The sequence below is a fragment of the Anoplophora glabripennis genome, unplaced genomic scaffold, assembly GCF_000390285.2.
Source record: "Anoplophora glabripennis isolate ALB-LARVAE unplaced genomic scaffold, Agla_2.0 scaffold370, whole genome shotgun sequence".
Taxonomy (NCBI): domain Eukaryota; kingdom Metazoa; phylum Arthropoda; class Insecta; order Coleoptera; family Cerambycidae; genus Anoplophora; species Anoplophora glabripennis.
The window spans coordinates 310,457-332,679 of record NW_019416978.1 but is presented as its reverse complement, the minus strand read 5'-3'; the positions used below and the strand labels follow the sequence as shown (position 1 = coordinate 332,679).

Below are 22,223 nucleotides of genomic sequence, written 5' to 3'. Positions count from 1 at the left end.
CTTATCCAGAACTATTATTACATATTACTGACTTGAACCACACAGTAGATTTCGACAAAAATGTTTAAGCAAGTAAACAACATTTCGAATGAAATAAAATATTTAGTACCTAAATATGTAAAAAGTATGAGCGACAAATTTATACTTTGCATATTTATGTTTTTTAAATTGTTTATAAAAGAGCTCCAGTCATATATATTCTTAAAATTGACGTATGTCAAAATTATAACAGGATGTCTTATTTTTCCCTGTCGAATTGATCTGCCTAAATATTGATTTTATGTATTAACGTAGGAGGGGCTCCACAGGGTTCCTCCCATATCCCTGCGAGCGAGCAATGCTGGATGCCCTCAGAAAGCTCCGCCTTTAATCCAAAATTAGTTCAACCGCAAAAGTCAAAAGCTTAGTCTTCTAATGCCACGGGTTTATAAAGTGGTTACTTTCCTAATTGGTGTTGGTGTTCATTTCAAATTCGAATCGAAAGTTGGGCCGGGAGTGTGTGATTTTCTTTTTTTTTTCCAAAATGTCCTATAATAACTCTCCTCAGGATCATCACCAGGACGTGTTTCAATACGGCTATCCTGGACACAGTTACCACTATATTTCTGGTAAGATTCCACGTTTCCTCCCAAATCATCGCACATCTTGGAACATCGATTTTTTGCATAAATAAGTGGTGATTAGTGTGCCGGGACACTTATTTATTTTAAAAAAATGAAAACGCTTAAATTATTGTCGAAAATAGAAGTCCCATTTCCTGGAATATATTAGTTATCCTGCTAGGATTGGCAGAAGAAGATAACAAGTGTAAAAATTTACATACGCAGTAGTTCATCATTCATATTAGTGTTTTGAAAGCCAAATGATAAATTGAATAAAACCCAAAAAATAGCTGATTGATACTATACTTTTTTAAAACGCTTATTGCATATTTATTTTTAAAATTATTCAATTTGATTATAAAAATTTTCATAAATTCTCTTCAAATGTGCGTATATCTAGAAACGAATACACAGAGAAACTTATTATTAGTAATTATTTAAATCAAGAAATAATCTGTCAAAATAGTAGATACTATTGAAAGAATACGTATCCGATATTTAAAACTAACTTTTAGAGGAAATGGAGTTATTTTTCCGCTATACCTAGATATTTGATATCTAGCAGCACAAGCTTACATTTAACCTTATCTGTTAACAATTTTATTAAATTTAATGTGCCTGAATGTGAAATTTGCTAAAATTACTTTAAATTACCTCAATAATATAAATAAAACCATTATCATTTTGTATTATTAAAATGTTACTCAATATTGGGCAAGCAAATTAGTTATTTCAAATATCCGAAATAAAATATATTAAATATAGAACAAATAACTGTTAATAAACCAGACAAATTTAATTAATTCACGATATGAGTAACACTAAGGCGAATAATTAAAAAAAAATAAATAATTCTATAAAATGAACATAGAACAGAAAATACATATTTTAAAATACTAAATTATCGTATGTCACTGTTTAAAAGTCTACAAGTGCATATATGCTGTTGCTCTAAGCATGTACTCAAAGACATTTTTGGAAACAATAAATATTTTAAATTTTTAAGGATTTAAAACATTCTTAAAATTGACACCTGGAATTACATTTTTCCTCAAGTTTTGTAGCTTCTGTTCTAATATAAATTTTAGCTTCGTTGGGATTTCTTTATTTTAATAACTTAAGAAAGATTCTGAAAGATAGTAATTGCAAAAACTGTATATAAAAGCAGTATTCAAAAAATTTTAATCGAGATTATTGATATTTCATATTTTGCAGATTTATGAAAGCAAGATAATATTATGCTGCATTATAATGTTAATAAGTATTGATTCCATTTTCGAATAGAATTGCAGAAATGCCTTAAAAAAGTTTCTAAGAAACCCAAGAAACGATAAAATCCAAATCTGAAAATCACGCATTTTTCGAAATATCTGAAAAACTATGAAGATACTTCCGATTTAAACGCCCTGTAGGTATATCAACAAAACTTCTATGTCCTTATATTTAAAACTCTTTTCATGGTCTACTCCATGTCAATATAAATTTTTATATAGTGCGTTAAAGAAAAAAACTGTCTGGAAAAATAAATATTCTCCCTCGCCATTCTATTACAATCACGTATTTTATTATGTTATTCCTTGTTTGAATATGGGTTGCTCGAGCATTTATTATAATGTATGCTGGATGTAGCAAAGAGTGACATTTCATAAGATACACCGTGTGTTTATTTTTGTTATAATTTCATAAAGCGTCGCTTACATTTGCTCGACAAATGTGTCAAGTATATAAAATTTAAACAGTATACTGAACTTGGTAGTCTTATTATAGACAGATTGTCACACAAAAAGGGTGTCTAGTGTCGAAAAGTGATTCAGTATTATATTAATTATTGTTTAATAAATAAATACGGGTTTTAATCTTCATGGGAAAGCCCAGGGGACTCGGTTTTTATGATATGCGCATACCGAGATAAATAAATAAATGGTTGGTTCATTTTATTATTTCTATGTCATGTATCTCCCAATCTCGTATTTGTTTTACGAAAATATGTAATGCGATAGCACTGAGAGGCTTTACACTGACTAATTTTATTTATTTTAGCAACTATCTCCGCCAACGACCCACAGAAATTAGTAAGTTGTTAACTAATTTCTGATTCTACTTTTCATTAATGTTCTTGTTAGTAAACGGCTAAACTTTTTCTACTTCAAATTCTTTTACCGAGATTACCAGGAAAGGACTGGGCAAAATCCTAATTTTTTGGCACAGATCTTGTTTGCAGACGAAGCCTATTTTTCAAGAGAATTGATTACCCTAATAACCACAGATGTGTAGAGAAAAATCTACATGCTTCAGGCGAAATTCACCGTCAATAACAGTTTTCTTTGAATGTGTGGATTGGAATTGGAAATCACTTAATTGGCTCTCAGTTTCCCTGATGTCAGGAATCGATTTTGGCCTTCTAGAACACCCGATTTAAATTCTATAGATTTTTGTTATGAGGTCATTTAAATGTTTAAGTGTACAAGACACCTGTGCAAGATATTAAAAAATTTAAAAACGCCTTATTGATTCATGTGAGGTAATTAAAAATTTTCCAATAGTTGTCAAAATCCTGTGTGTAGGTACTGTGGTTTATTTTATTTTTTTGTTAAAAAATTATTACATTTATGAAAAACATATAAGAGGTTTTAAGTATCGGTATTGGCGATAGAAAAAAAGATACGCAAGACATTTGTAGGGGTGGTTACTTTTCTGTTTTATCTGTTTGTGAAAGAAAATAAAATCAACATTTTTCTCTCCCCCATCGAAGAATATTTTCTCCAGAAATCCTTAATAGCACTTCTCTTATTTTTGCATTAAAAGTTGGTCCCAATTTGACGTTGTTTTGGATTATAAAGTGAATAGGATGTCTCCAACATGTTTTCAAGAAATCTATTTAACAGAAAAGTTTGTTAAAATTGTTCGATATTAACACATAAATAATCATAATAATTATCAAGTATTTTTACAAAAAAACATAGAATCATTCAAAGAAATATCGCGGATTCTTGCTGTTCCATTATTACCCTTGACACCCTTGACAAAGATTAATCAAGCAAAAACAAGCTACTACAAAGGAATATTTCTGTTTCCACACTTCATTTGGGGCATAATGAAAAATTTTAGTACTTTATATCACCGGCAACTCCGCCATAATTTCGAAAATAAATTTTTATAACTACAATTATGATTTACTGTTTTATAATATGGACTAATAAGGAGTCTAACGTTATTCAGTATTAAATTATCATTTTGTTGAATTTGTAACCTACCCAAAAAGTAAAAACCAGTGGGAGCAACTTACTTCCTGTACATCAATGCGCACAATCGCAAATAAAGAAAGGATTTTTACGAGCCAGACTGTCTTAAAGATTTTATTATCGCGGAGTGTGTTTGTTTATGATATTTTATGAACTCCTCCAGTAAATCTTGTAAGAAGCTATTTCGGGAGCGGTTAATGAAAATAAACCTACAATAGGTAGGTGTACCTGTATCTTCATTAAATCGAGACTGAAACGATTCAAAAACCCAATTATCCGCGGATAGAATTATCGTTTTTAGAACGAGTTTATCAAAAATCGTTTTATACGATGCGTTTTCTAAATCTTTGGCATAATTTCAGAAAGTATATGTTTTTAAATATGCTCCGACTATATTATTTTGTTTATTAATTGTTTAACGAGTATGTACAGTCTTTCCGATCTCAATTGAAGACCAAAGAGCTAGGCAGTATGTACCAGGTTCGGTCGCTACACATACACTCGGCATTGAAATATTTGAAAAACTTGTGCACATATTTATTTAGCCGTACCCATATACAGGTCTGGTCGAACTAAACGTGGAGGTGGTAGAAATGTATAGACAAGTTGCGCGCGCAAACGCCGCACAAACACAGCCGCACTGGACAATTGGGCCATAAATTTCAGTTGTTGGCAAATTGGCTAGCAGTGTAGCAGTGCGGAATTACTTTATTGTTGATTATTTTTATTTAATAACTTTTCTAATCTAAACTAACAACCTTTTCTCATCCTTTCCTGGATATGGTCATACTTTCACGTTGGTTCTTGGCTAGCAGTATAATATAATTTAATGAAAATGTAAATGTTTTTTGATATGTTATAACTAAAATTTACCATCAATATAATAAAATTGTTTGAGCCAAATGAACATATAATAGAAATTTTCTACACATTATACAGGGTGTCCGGAAATGATGAGCAAAAAATTCAGGGGACAATTCTAGACCGAAAATAAATCCTACCTCTTTCTATAACATTTTTTCCAAAACTGATTGTTACCGGAGTTACAGGGTGTTAAAGTTAAATTTTATTTGCAGTTTTTTTACAATACCTTTTGCCACATATGGGGGTTTTTTGGGATGAGGATTATAAATTTGCCCACCGTTTTTTCGCATTTTGTAGAGGGCGCCACATACGAGCCTTTATTTTGATTTGAATGGTTCCAACTTTTTTGTGCTACACTTTATGCGAAATTTGACTGAATATTTTTGTTTTCCTAACCTTTTGACATAAAAAAGGTATGCTTTGTTTCGATAAATCTAACTGTTTTCGAGAAAGACGCTAAAATAACATTGCTTGCATGTGATAAATACGAAATCATTTTAATTTATTTTCTACATTAAACATAGCATGCTTTGAAAACAAGCGCTTAGTTGCCTTGGAAACAAGTTTGTGGAGAATTGGTTTTGACAGATAGTAATTTTTGTGAAAATTTGTTAATGATAACAACAAATGATGGTGGTTAATGATAAATAATAAAAAATAACGTCCTCAACAAATAAAGAATGGTTTACTAACAAAATCATAAGGTTAAAATACATAAGTTACTAGAACAATACAAATACAAATTAAACATTCAAATCAAAGGTTTAAAGTGACGTCCTTCCTCTTCAATGCATAAATTAATTCTTCTTAAAAAATTCCGACGAACTCTATGGAATATTCCTTCCTTTTGCTTAATTACCTCACAATTATCAACAATTCTTTCTCTCAGTTCATCGACGCTATTCACAGGTGTCCTGTATACAAGCGTCTTCAGATAACCCCAAAAAAAGAAATCGATTGGGTTTAAGTCAGGGGATCTAGGGGCCCACTGTACAAAACCACTGCGTCCTATCCACCTTTCAGGAAAAGTTTCATTTAAGAATTATCTGGCCACTAAATTAAAATGCGGTGGCGCGCCATCTTGAAGCAGCCACGTTGCATTTCTTATTCCGAGTGGTACATCTTCCAATAGAATAGGTAAGTGGTTTCTTAAAAAATCCAAGTAAACTTCACCATTGAGTCTTTGTGGAAAGAAATGTGGCCCAATTAAGTAGTCCCCTACAATACCGGCCCACACCTTGACGGAAAACTTATTTTGATAACCACGCTCTATTGATAAATTAGGATTCTCATCAGACCAAAAATGCTCATTGTGGAGGTTTATTAAGCCATCATGGCCAAATCCAGCTTCGTCCGTGAAAAGGATATTACGAGCAAAATTTTGGTTACCATTATGAAGTATTCTAATTGTATTGCAGAAATTCACACGAGCAGCAGGATCTACGGCAGATAAGGCTTGCACCTTTTGGTAGTGGTACGCGTATTGTTTCATGTACGGAGCTCTTTGGAATGCCCTCCTAAATAGCAGTTTTTCTTATACATTGGGATTATTCTCTATCTAATTCAAAATACGAGCTTTTGCTTCTGCTGTTCTAGTATTCCGTTGTCGACCTACATCAAAAATTTTGGTTTTGAACGATCCAAATTCTCCCAGTCTTCGATGAATAGTACTGAACATTCGCGATTGGGGTAGGTTTCTATTTGGAAATCCTTCGCGATACAAACGTCGTGCTGCAAGAGCATTGCCAGCAGCTAAACCGTAATAATAATGCATGTCCCGCAACTCCACGTTAGAGTAATTGTTGTTCATTTTTATTATTATTTTTATGATAACAATTACTACAAAAGAACTTGTACAAAATTACTATCTGTCAAAACTAATTCTCCACAAACTTGTTTCCAAGGCAACTAATCGCTTGTTTCCAAAGCATGCTATGTTTAATGTAGAAAATAAATTAAAATGATTTCGTATTCATCATATGCAAGCATTGTTATTTTAGCGTTTTTCTCGAAATCGGTTAGATTTATCGAAACAAATAAAGTATACCTTTTTTATGTCAAAAGGTTAGGAGAAATATTCAGTCAAAAGCCCTCTACAAAATGAGTAAAAACGGTGGGCAAATTTATAATCCTTATCCCGAAAAACCCCCATATACGAAATTTCGTCAAAATATTATAAGTGTGGCAAAAGGTATTGCAAAAAAACTGCAAATAAAATTTAACTTTAACACCCTGTAACTCCGTTAATAATCAGTTTTGGAAAAAATGTTATAGAAAGAGGTAGGATTTATTTTCGGTCTAGAATTATCCTCTAAATTTTTTGTTCATCATTTCCGGATACCCTGTATACAAATTAATATTATTTTTTACCTTTAGCAGAAAACATTTTTAGTGGTGCCTATGGAACTCATTAAATTTTATTGCTAGGCGTTTTCATTACATGTTCAACTGTCTTCGGAAAGACTATACTAGCTTGGCGTAATTCAATAAAAATTTGAATTTATTTGAATTAGCTTAATACTTTTAGAATAAAGTAAAAGGAAACGTTTATATCGTGGCTAGTTTTATTTCAAAAAGTCTTAACAGCCAAGGATTTAAAGCCACTGACTGTCGAGACACAGGGTGTTGAATTTTATCATTGCCGTAACCTGTTAGATTTGTTTAAGCAAATTCCTGTTTTTCTCTTAAAATTACTCAAGAATCACATTATTTTTGTAAAAAAATCGGTTTTTAAAGTTCCTAACCATTTGTTGCAGATGGTGGCAGCACGGTAGGCGGCGACGACACAAGCTTCTGGTCGAACAGCCCCTCCAGGTCAGATTCCCCATCCCCAAACACCATACCGAATTCCATAGGAGGCACCTACCAAATATACACACAAGTAGGCTGTTCAACACCAAACAGATACACACCGTACAGATCAAGTAAGTAGAGTCGTCCCTTCTTTAACTTACATATTGTCCTGATTTGACTCCTATTGATTTTCAGCATATCCCTCGATAAACGCAGACTCGGATGTAACGACACACATACACACAGGGGGGCCATTCGTACGGGTAGTAAAGCGAAGATCGACGGCGAACAAGAAAGAGCGAAGACGAACACAGTCCATCAACAACGCGTACGCGGATTTAAGGGACTGCATTCCAAACGTTCCCGCCGATACAAAATTGTCAAAGGTTAGTTGATCTTATAAAATACTGTTAGAATGTCCACCATGGTTTTCCTGTATGTATCCTATTCCTTGAACAAGAGAAGCGCTGGGCATATAATCGCGATGCCATGGCTGCATTTTGGTGACACTCCCCGTATACTAATATCATATCAATTAATTCACCTAGTGTACATTTACAACATTATTTTGTTCTACGAAAGTAAACACCAAGTCATAATGGTACTAGCTTAGTGTTGATAGTGGTGGTCGTATATTCGGGCAGATTCGTTTTCTTTGATGTGTTTTTAATTACCATCACATCCCGAACAATATTCACTTGTTGAATAGTCTAAAAGATATGCCGTTTGTATAGCTTTGACTAATATTTGGCAAGTGAACACTAGACTGGGCCAAAAAAATCGACTATTTTTTTTTAAATATATATCGAGAATATCATTCAGAATGACGAAAAAAATATCGTGAGAATTTGAGTCGTTAATATTCGTTTTAAGAGGCCTATCATCGCTAGTTTCGATTTTTTATTCCTGATCCCATTTTTGCATCAAAACTGCCAAACCATCGAGGTAAAAAAAATTATCTACATGTATTTTTGAAGGGAAATTGAATGGGCTACAAAAAAGGTCTGATTGAAATTTTCGGTAAATGTAATCAAACCTTGAAAATTGATATGTTTTTTCAATTCGACTTTTTAACTTTGGAATTTTGTAAATAATGAACAAATTAATATCTGAAAAAGAACAATACAGATTTTCAAAGGAAATTTAATACTTTACAAAAAAGGTCTCTTAACATTTTTGCATAAATTTGCCCCTTCAAAAGTTATTCACGATTGAAGTTGAAGTAAAAATTAAATTTTTGTTTTTTTCGTTTTGGACCCAATTTTTTTTACTCAATGGAACAAATTGATATTATACATCATCGATAATTATTATTCTATTAATTAATCACCAAAAATATCCAAAATTCATAAAATATTCAAATTTATTCTCACTTAATTTTTTCTACGAGAACGTTACTGTCTAATAATAATTTAAAAAATAACAGTTATGTAGTTTTACTATTGAAAATTATTTGAATATATTATGAATTTTGGATATTTTTGGTGATTAATTTATTTGAATAATAATTGTCGATGATGTATAATATCAATTTGTTCCATTGAGTGAAAAAAATTGGGTCTAAAACGAAAAAACAAAAATTTAATTTTTACTTCAACTTCAATCGTGAATAACTTTTTAAGGAGTAAATTTATGTAAAAATGTTAAGAGACCTTTTTTGTAGAGCATTAAATTTCCTTTGAAAATCTGTATTGTTCTTTTTCGGATAACGAGCGTTCAAATAAAAACGTGGTCAAGTTGGTTCTGAAAATTTGGACGTAGGGCGTAGCGTATAGCAAATGAACTTAAACGTCATCTGTCAAAGCGCTATATCGCCGCTATCAATTTGAATATTTTCGTTTTAAAAAGCGTTTAAAATGGTGTTTTCTCAAGAACAAAAAGTGTTTATCATAGAGTCCTACTTTAGAAATGGACGCAAGATTGATGGAATATGGAAGTAAGTATTCTATTGAGGAATGTTTCATAGAATTTCAAAATCAATTTCCCGGCGTTGTTGAGTACAAAATTTTTCAAAGTGCAGTTCAGCGTTGTGTTAATGTTTTTCGTGAAACGGGCAGTGTAACAAGAAAAGAAGGAAGCGGCCGACCTAAAAAGCGGACTGAAGAATTAAAAGAAAATGTCCAACAAATAATGGAAAATGCGCCAAGAACTTCTGTACGTGTTTCATCACAAATGGTGGGAGTATCAGTCGGTACCTGTCACACAGTGTTAAAAAAAGATTTGCGTTTGTTCTCCTTTAATTGTTTGTTATTGTTATCACGATTATTCTTTAAAATAAAGTTATACAGTCATTAACGTTATTGAAACTGACAGCTGCTATACAGCTCGTTGAGAAATGAGGTTAAGTTGGTCGCTATAAGCTACTCCCTACGTCCAATGTGTCAGAGCCAACTTCAACCACGTTTTTATTAGAACGCTCGTTATTAATTTATTCGTTACTTACAAAATTCCAAAGTTAAAAAGTCAAATTGAAAAAACATTTTTTGTAGGGCATTCAATTTCCTTCAAAAATATATGTAGATACTTTTTTCCTCGATGGTTTGGCAGTTTTGACGCAAAAATGGGATCAGGAATAGAAAATCGAAACTAGCGATGATAGACCTCTTAAAGGGCTCAAACTCTCACGATATTATTTTTCGTCATTCTGAATGATATTCTCGATATATCTTTAATAAAAAATAGTCGAATTTTTTGGGCAAGTCTAGTGAACACATTTAGGAGTATTTCGATGCGCACCATCGACACGATACGGCATTGTTTACGTTTGACTTACATATGTACTCCGAAAAATTTGCACATATTATGCCAAGACAGGATTGTATTCTTGGACGATCCTAGCAAAACCGGAACTATCACTATTATTAACAGGTTTTCGCAAAATGAGCCATAGTACAGGGTGATCACTAACTACACACCTTAAGGAAAGATTGCTGACGTCAAATTATTAATTCTCGAGTAGACATTCACTGGACACCTTTTATAGAAAACTAATATTCTCAGTGTGAGATTGATTATTTATTTAAAATTTCTATTTATTTTCGATGTGGCAGAACCACCCATTCAAATATGTGTTTCTTTTTGTTTTAGATAAAAACTCTGAGGTTAGCTACGTCCTACATCTCGTACTTAACCAGGGCACTGGAAACGGACGATACAGCGGGAGGTTTTAAAGCTGAACTGGGGACGATTTCCAGGAAATCGACCAGTAACCCCGCACAAGTAAATGACTGCCCTGGGCAATCGTCGCCTAAAAGTGTCAATTCGGTAAGCCCCTGTTTTCCGTCTCTGCTAATTTGTTTTTATTAGCTTTCGCTGCATGACAGACAGGATTAATGTAGTTTACTTCCTATGTGCAAAAATTGTCTGATTAAAAAAAATGTTTTAGGAACACTTTTCTATACACACCCGTAAATTCCTTTACCATAATTTTGACCGGTACTATTAAAAAAACTGGATATGTTGCGATAATAATAACATGTTGCTGTATCTCTTGTCAAATTTGAAGATAATTGGTTCATTGATTCCTCAATTAAGGACAAAAATATTTTATTTTTAACTTGTATTTTACAAATGCAGCAACTTTGAACTAAGATATATTTTGGCCTCAAAATTACCTGGTAGCATTTTTTCACCTTCATGTAAATAGACTGTATTCGAATTCCTTTTTTTAAATTTCTTTTTTTGATATTAATTGGTAAATAGTTAGTTTTTTCCATGAGTTAGTAAGCGTACATCTAAGTATCGCTGTTAATATTCAGGCTGGTGTCATTTATAAATAATTAAACACGAGAGGCCCTAAGTCTGAACCTTGAAGAACACCTGACGTTGCACACACTTCAATTGACCTAAATCCTCGGTACTGAACATATAACATTCTATAGTCCAGGAGAATTACATATTGACATGGCTGTTGCTTGACGTAGTTTAGATATTAGTAAAAATCTGTCGAAAATAATATATGCAATGAAAATATAAGTTTGCGCCAGGAAAAAAGTTGTACTATTTGCAGGAAAAGTTAAAAACTGCAAAAATACTAAAAAATTACGTGTTTTTTCTCACATTTTCCAATATAACTTCTTAAATATGTAGTTTACAGAAAAAACTATTATTGATGAAATTATTTGTTATGAAATTTGCTACAAAATAGAATTGCAAGATAGTCAAGACAACGTAAGGAAGTGATGAAAATCGAGGTGATTTGAAGCGTTCAATCGATGGCAGCATATACATAATCTACTGTTAATAGGTATTAGTTTTAATAATTACTTGGTAATAATGTTTAATCTTGAAATTTTTATTTAATATGTTATTTATTTATTGTATGCATATAATATAGAAAAAAATGCAGATAATTACTTTAAAGTATTCCGCTTTTTTACAGCATAGTTGCTGTTTTCGCTCTCAAAAATTTCTTCCCTTAGTAACCTGTCATACGGTGACGGCCCATTAGAATATTTCGAAGACTACTTCGATTTGAATTTTTAAAATTTGGGACCTGGTGGTTTCGGAGCATTTAAATTAAAGAATGCTATTGTTGTAGCACTTCCGGTTATACCGGTAGTCGCCCCATACTTGCTTATTATAAATGGAACATCCTTTATATTTTTGCATATTTGGATTCTACGCGTATTTTTAAAGGACTTCTATAAAGCTTTCCTATATCTATCTCTAATGGTCTAATGATCTTCAACCTATTTCAATTTTATATTTATAGTAGAATTTGCTTGACCGAAACGTCAAAACTTGTTTTTTTCTGTATATTTAATCAAAATCTGTTGTAGAAATTTACTCTGTGTCTATCCATATTATACCTCCCTATACCTATATTTTAATTTTTCTGCTTTTGACGGCTTTTGTGATAAATAAAATGATCCTATTTCTTGTGAGGATGGCTGTGAAATTGCTAGCAAACAAATCAAATTAAGCAATATATCATAAGTCATCATTTGCTGTTAATTTGACAGTGGTTTCTACTTACAATTAGTTAAATACCGATTTGAAAATAATGGAAAACGATACTTATTCAAATGCTGATATTATAAGTGAAAACAGCAGCGATGTTGTAAAAAAGTGAAAAACTACGATAATAAACACGTTTTATAAACATAAATAAATAATTATCTGTATATTTAAAAAAAATTACATAAGTTTTTAATAAAAATTTCAAGATTTTAAACATTATTACCACGTAATTATTAAAACTAGTACCTATTAACAGTGGATTATGTATGTCCTACCATCGGTATTATTATTTACATGAATATTGAGTATAACAATGAAATGTGTGAAATTTTAAGTAGTCGTAATAGGCCGATAAGGCTTTATAATATTTTAATGAAATCTTGATAATTGACTTCATCTCATTTTGCTATATCGATTTAAAAAGAAAATCGGAGCAGTAGAAGCCGAGATATTGAACGCCGAAGAGAGCGCGCTCTTTTTGAACGCGCGATTTCAATTTCTATAATTCATCCCCTCCCCCTGGTTTTGCGGCTCAAATGGTCGACTTGGCGATATTCATTGAATTTTCATATAAAAAGCACACGTGCGATAATATTTATGAAAGCACATCCGAAAAGTTCTTAAATAACCTACCAAATTCAATTTTTGTTGTTACATTATGCATAGTTTTGCAGCTAGCGCTTTTTGACTTTGACACTCGATATATCGGAACTGATACGACCGATTTGAAAGTTCTTTTTTTCAAATTAAGCGCCTTTCCAAGAACTGTTTTTTAGTACTTTGGTATATTCTTCAAACCGCAGAACCGCTTCACGAAAGTATTTGTTTATAGTCAAAATTTTTCGAACTTTTAAAATCGCTCTAAAAATTATTAAAAAAAGAAAATTGATTATAATTAACGATTCTATATGATTGTTAAAGAGTCTAAGTATGTGTAAAAAAATCAGTGAATTAAAATGCCTAACTTTAACCCCAGCACTGACGCAAAAAAATAACATTTCGCGCTGAAATTTAGTAACAAATTGTCTCATACCAAAACCATTAGACGGATTTGAATCGGGTTTTGGGATTTCGTTTTCATATCAAAACAATTCTATCTTGTAGCAGATTTCATAACAAACAATTTTATCAGTGATAGTTTTTTCTGTTAACTGCATATTTATGAAGTTATATTGGAGAATGTGAGAAAAAACTCGTCATTTTTGAGTGTTTTTGCAGTTTTTAATTTTTCCTGCAAATAACACTTTTTTTCTTGGCGCAAACTTGTATTTTCATTGTATACAGGGTGTCTCATAATTAGCTGCCAACTTTGTACAGGTCGATTTTATGATCAAACCTAAGTAAAAAAGTTCATATGAACATGGGTCCGGAAATGCTTCCTAAGGGCACAGGAACCCATTGAAGAGGAAGGAATGGAAATCATTTTTTTGCAATATCTCTCAATCGCGTTGTGATAAATGAATGAAATTTGGTATACACAGCTAAATTTTGATGAGCAATTTGATGGACTAATCCATTTATTTCCACAAGGTCCATTGGGGTGGGTACGGGGGGGCCCTTGGTACTTTGCGTGTGTAACTTTTTCATCTTTGACTTTTTAACAAATTGGACAGCAAATTCCGTTTTCCCGAACTGTTTTACGTTAAAAAGGTACTCTTGTTTCAAATCGTTATCTTTAACGGTTTCTGAGAAAATCGCTCTTGAATTAATCCCACTTTGGTCAATTTCATAGTAATTTAAACAAAAAAAAATAATAATAATTTTCCTTTCCTCTCTTTTCCATTTAAAGGATTAATTTTTATTTAATTTAATTTTTTATTATTATTTTTTTATTAAAATTAGATTAAATTTAAACAAAAAAATTTTTTTTGTTTAAATTACTATGAAATTGACCAAAGTGGGATTAATTCAAGAGCGATTTTCTCAGAAACCGTTAAAGATAACGATTTGAAACAAGAGTACCTTTTTAACGTAAAACAGTTCGGGAAAACGGAATTTGCTGTCCAATTTGTTAAAAAGTCAAAGATGAAAAAGTTACACACGCAAAGTACCAAGGGCCCCCCCGTACCCACCCCAATGGACCTTGTGGAAATAAATGGATTAGTCCATCAAATTGCTCATCAAAATTTAGCTGTGTATACCAAATTTCATTCATTTATCACAACGCGATTGAGAGATATTGCAAAAAAATGATTTCCATTCCTCCCTCTTCAATGGGTCCCTGTGCCCTTAGGAAGCATTTCCGGACCCATGTTCATATGAACTTTTTTACTTAGTTTTGATCATAGAATCGGCCTGTTCTGGGTTGGCAGCTAATTATGAGACACCCTGTATATTATTTTTGACCGATTTTTACTAATATCTAATCTACGTCAAGCAACAGCCATATCTCGAATGTTTTGAGTTTAATTCTCTTGGACTACTATTAGAGACCAGTAAATCAAAAAAAAAAAAAAATAAAAAAAATAGTGTCACGTCCACACAATATGTTCAAGTCTGTCAAAAACTTTTGACAAGAAGAAAAATAATTACACCATTGAATGCTAATAGTCTTTAACTTTTTAACTACCTATATCACAAAATGGGACTTTTTCTTTTTTCACTTTAATCTTCATTTGAGCCCCAAAAAAAAATAGAAAAATTCGTTGTGGCGTCACTAAGCGCCAAATGTAGTAATTTTTAGAATACTTTAGTTTATTGCTGTTGCTTTTTCATTTTTTATGAGCAATTATGTACTTCAATGTTGCCAGATTTATCAACTAAACTGACAAGACACAAACAAGGCTAATAGCTAGAATCTATTATAATAAAATTATATTTATTTACGAATTAAAAATAGCTCAAAAAATTATGATTAGAAATTCCTGATATTAGTTATTGCTGGTTTATAAATTAAAAAAGTTATTTTGGCAGACGTGATCAAAATTTTCGAATAGCTAATATTGTTTTTATTAGGATTTTAGAATCCTTTTACAAGTATGCCTTGCAACCGGAAAATCGTTTAATTTGTGACAAATCGCTTAATCTGGCAATGACGCATCTTAGTTTCTTTCCATTCCCTTCAATTACGCAGGCCGACAAAATGACTGATAGAAAAGAGATATTGGAACACAAGTTTTGAGGCACGATTTATCTTGAAAACCAATCCAACGGTACCAAAAAAGACATGTTCGTAACGGAAACAACTCATAGTTTTTTTTTTTGTATGTGAAGGCCTGAATTTGCTCCCAAAACCGTTCTATTTGGAAACTGACGTATAATTTCCTTAATAACTCATAATTTACAAAACATTAGACCCCGCAAGTCACAGCACATCGAGGAAAGTGGGGTAATCCAATTACGCGCGAGAATAATAGCCTCTAACGCGTGAACGGCGTCGAATTTTTGGGCCTCCCTTTCTATCATTTATGTCTCTGCGGTCTGGCGAGTGTCCCGACACTGCAAACTACTCAAATATATTAGGGGGCGGCGCTGATACCATCATTATCGCTAGAGTAAGATAATTGAAAAGGTTAAACGAATGGGCGCCGTTGCATCTAATTGATTAGAGGAGATTCCCTGAATTTTTGTAATTCAATTACGGTCGTGCACAGGCTGTGCCTGGCGTTCGTGTTTTGGAGATAAATTTATTTGAAAATAACATTTGTGAGATTCTTAGATTCTTAAACACTAAATCTGGTCAGTTAGGTGGATGTACAGAGATATCTATATAGACAATTAAATTTAAGACTCGCTTTATAAATTGTTTTCTTTTAGTTTGATTTTTGTTCTTCAGTGCCACACCATATACAAGGTGATTCAAAAAACCGCAGACAGACTTCTAGACAAGATAATACATGCAGAATTAAGACGAAAAGTCTTAATAAACATAGGGTCGCAAATGCCTCCTTAACGAGATACAGGGCGTCAAAGTTTCTGTAAAATTAAACATTGTCTGCAATAATTCCAAAATGCCTGAACATTTCTATTTCAAATTTGCTATGCGTCGTTAGCACCTTAAGACCAATGTTTGAAGTACTGCTCAAAATTTTATGAGCAGCAGTGTCCTAGAGAGTAGAGACGGGATCAACGTGACCCTTTTTTAAAAATATTTTCTACGCCACTGCTAATTTTGTCAAACGGGCACTATTTTCGTGTAAAGTGTTCAATTGTCTATCGAATTGGTCTCGCAAAATTTTGATTAAAGCTACAGTTTTTGAGTAATTTAGGTTTCAACTAATTTTGTCAGAATGAAATAACGTAAACAATAAACAACAAATTTAAGGGTGAATGATAATGATAAAAATTGTATAACTGGAAATAATGTAAAATATCAGAGTAGGTGCTGGAAGTGACCACCTTGTGATTCGACACACGTTTCTACCCTCCGAGCTAAGAATCTTCTTATTCTTTCAAAAATCCCGGGCGTGTTACGAATTGTTTGAAAGGCTTGTTGAATTCTTTGTCATAATTCATCAATCGAATTTACTGGAGTTACGTAAATCAGCTCCTTAACATGACCTTAAATAAGGATCCAGAGGATTTAAGTCCGGTGAACGGGCGGGCCACTGGACGACCATTCCACCGTCTAGGGTCTAGGGTATGTCATATTTAAATAATCTCTTACTTATCGAGCGAAATGTGCCGGAGCGCCGTAATAATGGAACCAAAGGCTCCTCCTCACATCCAGTGGTACTTCATCTAACAAGCTGTTCAAATCATTCATTAAAAAATTAAGGTAAAACCGGCCATCTAGTCTATTTGGTAGCCTAAAAGGACCAATGAGCGTGTCGCCAATAATGCCAGCATGAACGTTAATTGAAAACTCGTGCTGAAAATTTGTTATTCGAATGACGTGAGGATTTTCGTCGCTTCATAAATGATTATTGTGAAAGTAAATTATTCCTAGCCTCGTAAACGATGCTTCATCTGTGAATAAGATTTTCGCGGAAAAATTAGGATTCTCTGCAAGCCTGCCAAGCAGCCATCGTGACCACTCTAGTCTTGGTGGGTAATCTTGAGGTAGTAAATGTTGAACACGTTGAAAGTGATAAGGGTGCAATTGTTGTCCGCGAAGTGTTCTGCAAACAGATGACTGTGATAGGTTCAAATTTCAACAAATTTGTCGGGTATTTAACATATTATTTTCTATTGCTGTCAGGACCATTTCCTCAGATTCCGGAGTTCTAGCATAACGCCGTCGTCCAGAATTCATTTTTGTTGCTTTTAATTCACCCGTTTCTCTTAATCTTCTATCGATATTATCAAACATTTGCCGATTTGGTGTTCTTCGTGCAGGAAATATTTCTCTGTACCGCCTAACTGCATCACGGGAAACAAAATTCGCTAGCCCATGCATATCTGTCATATTTTCAAGTGAATATTCGTAATTCATACTGTTATTGAAAATAGTGTAGTAGCTGAAGTAATTTAAATAACCGTAAAAATTATAAAAAGAAGCTTATAAGCTACTCACTTGTACACTTATTAGTGACATTAGTGACAGCCGATGTTTAATTTTATTTTGAATAGTGCAAGCCTACTATGCGAAACTAAAATGAATGAAAATAAAATTGGATTTACAAAGTTTCTACAAACGTGTTTTTCTTAAAAATGGTTGCTTTAATCAAAATTTTGCAAGAGACCAATTCGATATACAATTGAACACTTTACACGAAAATAGTGCCCGTTTGACAAAATTAGCGGTGGCGAAGAAAATATTTTTAAAAAAGGGTCACGTTGAACCGGTCTCTACGCATTGCTGCTCATAAAATTTTGAGCAATACATCAAACATTGGCCTTAAGGTGCTAACTACGCAAATTTGAAATAGACATTTTGGAACTCTTGCAGACAACGTTTAATTTTACAGAAACTTTAACGCCCTGTATCTCGTTAAGGAGGCATTTGCGACCCTATGCTTATTGAGACTTTTCGTCTTAATTTTTCATGTATTACCTGCTCTAGAAGTCTGTCAGCGGTTTTTTGAATCACCCTGTAGATTTCCCAATAAATTACACTGCACAGTTGTAAAAAGATCTGTCGATTGATTGAAATTATGAGGGCATTTAAAACATCATTAAGTTTTAAGTAGGTACTCTCATAAAACTATAAATTACAAGCAGTATAGTCAAAAAGAAAATATGCTGACATTTTAACGTCATTTATACGTTCAAGATCCGTTGCAATTATTTCTAGAAAAAAAATGGTTTAGATAGATTTGCTTGATGACACCAAAAATATTTTTAGTTGTACGGGGTATACAGCTAGACCTCTGTAATACTTTGAATTTTTAATCTAAAAGTGGTAAATTTAAATTCGACCCACGCATTGGCCAATTTATTGCGACATATAGAAGGGTACCACAAGCTTGTGTAAAGAATCTGTCAAATTTGACAGATACAGAAAATCATGAGGCTGCTTATATGTAGGCTGTTTGGGATAATTTTTTTAGCAAAAAGCAAATTCTTCAAAAGTCGATTATTAAAACGGTTTTATTGCCTGGATATTTTGCCACACTGTACATTAAAAATACCTAAAAAGAAAAACCGTTTAAGAATTACAACAAATAAATACTTTCAAACATTACCGATTACGCATACTTTATTGATGAAACCGTACTTTGAATACTTAAGGGTACTTCGTCTGGTACTTTGAGTTAAATATCATCCCGAAGTACCAGATCCAGTACTGTCACCTTATATCGGAAGAGTTGTTTATATAATCACTGTAAACAGGAAGACCTGGGCACCTCAAGGAAAGCAAAAGGGCGTACAGGTTGGCCTCAGCACGTGTGGGCTTTGGAACTGAAACAGGAGCAGGCCATTTAGCACAGCGGCGGAGCGCAGACGTTTTCCAGAGGTAACTAGAAAATAAATGAACTGATTTTAAAATCAACATTGCAACTGACACGGCACCCATTTAGAATTTCTGCCGCTTGTAGGGTTTGGGCATTCAATTGTATATACAGGGTGTTTTTAACAACAAAGTTCATGTCAACATCGGTTCCCAACCGAGATACAAGGTGTTGAATTTAATTTGTTTTCTAAGTATTAACGAAACCGAATTGGGTATGTGTCCTTTAGAAATTATTTATAAACGATTCACTGCAACCACCAGTGGCGTGGTAGACGGGTAGTCAGTGACCTTTCTTAAATAGAATTTCTACGTCTGAGCTTTTTTAATTTCGTGACATTTTGCAAGAACAGCTTTTCGTTTATAATTGAACAGCGTTTTGAAAAATGTCACAAAATTTCAAAAAACCCATAGGCTTGTAGCAATTTTTTAATAAAGAGGCACTACCCGTCTACCACGCCAGTGATAGTTGTAAAGAATAGTTTGTATGTCATTTTTTAAGGAACATTATGTTGCCACCAGACGTACCCAACTTGGTTTCGTTAGTACTGAGTATTTTTTAGAAATCGCGAAAAAAGTAAAAAAAAAAATACCTATATTTGACATCCTGGATCTCGGTTAAGAAGCGATTTACAACGTACTTTGACATGAATTTTTTTGTCCAAATTGAAGTCCTCCATCAACTGTTAAAGTTGGTACGTTTAAAAACGAACACCCTATATAAAATTAACAGAATAAGATATTTGATACACGGAGTGTTCTATCAGTTTTCTCCCACGGTATTAAATAGTTAAAATATTAATAGTATTGTGACATTAAAATGACATATTTTAGCTGAATTTGTAGTAAAAAATTATGATAACGGCATTAGCGTTCCTGCAAATTTTTGTACTTACGCTGTAAGACTGTAGAGCACTATGTATAGAAATATCAATTTTTGTAAAATTGTGCCCATTTCGAAATTTATTTTGTACGCTACAGTCAGCTACTCACCGCACGGGAGTATGTATGTTTCTTTTAACGTTATTTCATTTGTAGAAATTTCCTCTAAACTGTGTATAATATATCTATTTTAGTCAAGCCTCGCCAGATGGCCCCTTTGTGTATACATTTACCTACACCTTAAGAATTTTATATATATTATAATTATAGTCGGTTTATAATTAGATATTTACACTACCATTCTGTTTATGTTTTTTAGTTTGTATTTATAGAAAGAAGCGATATTATTGTATGTCCATAAAACATGGATGTTTTATCGACAGATTTTAAATTATTTAATACTTAATAAACTTGTTTGTAAATATTTGCCGGATTTTATTGACAGATCATGACAAATTTACATTTCTCCTGTCCCTCTCAAAAACGACCAAATCCAGTCTTTAATTACAAAAGTTCGAACAGTAGGTATCAGTCGACAAGCATGTTAATTCATGTGTTCATAAAAAATCAGTAAAGTCCCTTGTAAAAATTTTGCCACTTGTTTCTGGGACATCCTCTATACATAAATGTTAAATTTAAAGTAAATATTTTGCCCCGATTTCAGCTGCAATAACGTCTTCTAATATTTTTTAAAAACAACACTAAACAGAAGCTTTTTATTGCTATATTTATTACTAAGAAATGCTAGTCTGCTGTAATTGAGAGGGTACAATAAATCAGTAAAATGCTTTCCTGTATGCTGTGCACTTGCTGCTAAAAAAAACGTCATTTACGAGATAATTTCTCAATTAAATAAGTTCTATTTCCAATCCTAGAATCTGCGTTTTTTCAAGGCGTTAGGTATTCCCAAACGATGTAAACAATATTCAAGGAAAAGCAATTCTACACGTTGTCATATAGCAATGATGATGACTAGATGAGAAATTTGAATAGGGCACGCCTACCAACGACTTAACAGTAAACCAAAATAAAGGAGCATTGATAGTGTTGCGCGGTAGTAGATCATATTTCACCACGCTGTTCCGATTGACTTAGAAATATATACAACAGTTCATTTATACCAATTATCATTCCTTCTTTTTAATTGGCTCGGGATAGATTGCCATGAAAACAAATGAAGCTTGGAGATATTGGATTAAAACAAACGTGTTACAGCCAAGGTGGGAAAGAAATAGGACAAAAAATTTAAGCGAATCGAAAACAGTTTTTTTAAATAAATCTGATGTAAATTGTTAAATATTTTTATGATTAATTGTCTTTTGCCAAATGTCGACACTATTTCATTTTCACAGGATTATTAATCATATTTATACAAACGCATGTCCGATAATCTTGAAATATCAAAGATACCGGCTCTTAAAGCGCAATCTGTTAAAAGAAAAAAGTTTTATAGCCCTTTTTATGGAAGTGCATTAAACATGATGTAACAAATTGTCAACATGGAAAAATATGTATTCATTTGGATCTCAAGTACCCACTTTATACATGTGACATATTTGATTGCTTTGGGACAAGGACAGCCCGAAAAAACTGAAGCGTCTTACATCTCTGTCTGGTTCCAGATAAATGAGAATACAATTTAATATTAGCAAATTAATTACCTGAAGAAAAAATTTAATATTTATAGTGAATTTTGTCTAGTATTATAAACTTATTTATTTCAGTGTTTACTGTGTTTGTGTGTCTTCATTGTTAAATTTCTGTTTGAACATTATGAAAAAGTATGTATACAAATCAAGAAAGACTAAATTTGACAACAATGAATACCATTTGCTGTATGCGCTCGCAGCTAGCGCGCGGTTGTTTGAAGTTACACCAGCTTGTCCAGTGGCGGGGTATAAATATTTCGAAAACTAGATTTAAAAAAGTTGTCACGACGATATTCAAGAAAACTAACTTAAAATATGTGTTGCTGAAGGTCAAATATAGCTTCCGTATAAATGTGACCCCCATTAGAAGTAACACCCTGTATATAAAAATAAAGGG

General features: G+C 32.7%; 1 protein-coding gene across 2 annotated transcripts; it reads left to right on the top strand.

Annotated features, from left to right (window-relative positions):
- Positions 1-431: 431 nt before the first annotated feature.
- On the top strand, positions 432-20,512 carry LOC108910513 (heart- and neural crest derivatives-expressed protein 2-like). Of its 2 annotated transcripts, XM_018715134.1 has the most exons (6): positions 432-608; positions 7,465-7,632; positions 7,697-7,887; positions 10,589-10,765; positions 19,178-19,301; positions 20,372-20,512. In XM_018715134.1, exons 1-5 carry the CDS (start codon positions 524-526, stop codon positions 19,268-19,270), a joined length of 714 nt encoding a protein of 237 aa, XP_018570650.1. In that variant the 5' UTR covers positions 432-523; the 3' UTR covers positions 19,271-19,301; positions 20,372-20,512. The 2 variants fall into 2 exon arrangements, with proteins under 2 accessions (XP_018570650.1, XP_018570649.1); XM_018715133.1 differs by having other exon boundaries at positions 19,178-20,512.
- The last annotated feature ends 1,711 nt before the right edge of the window (positions 20,513-22,223 follow it).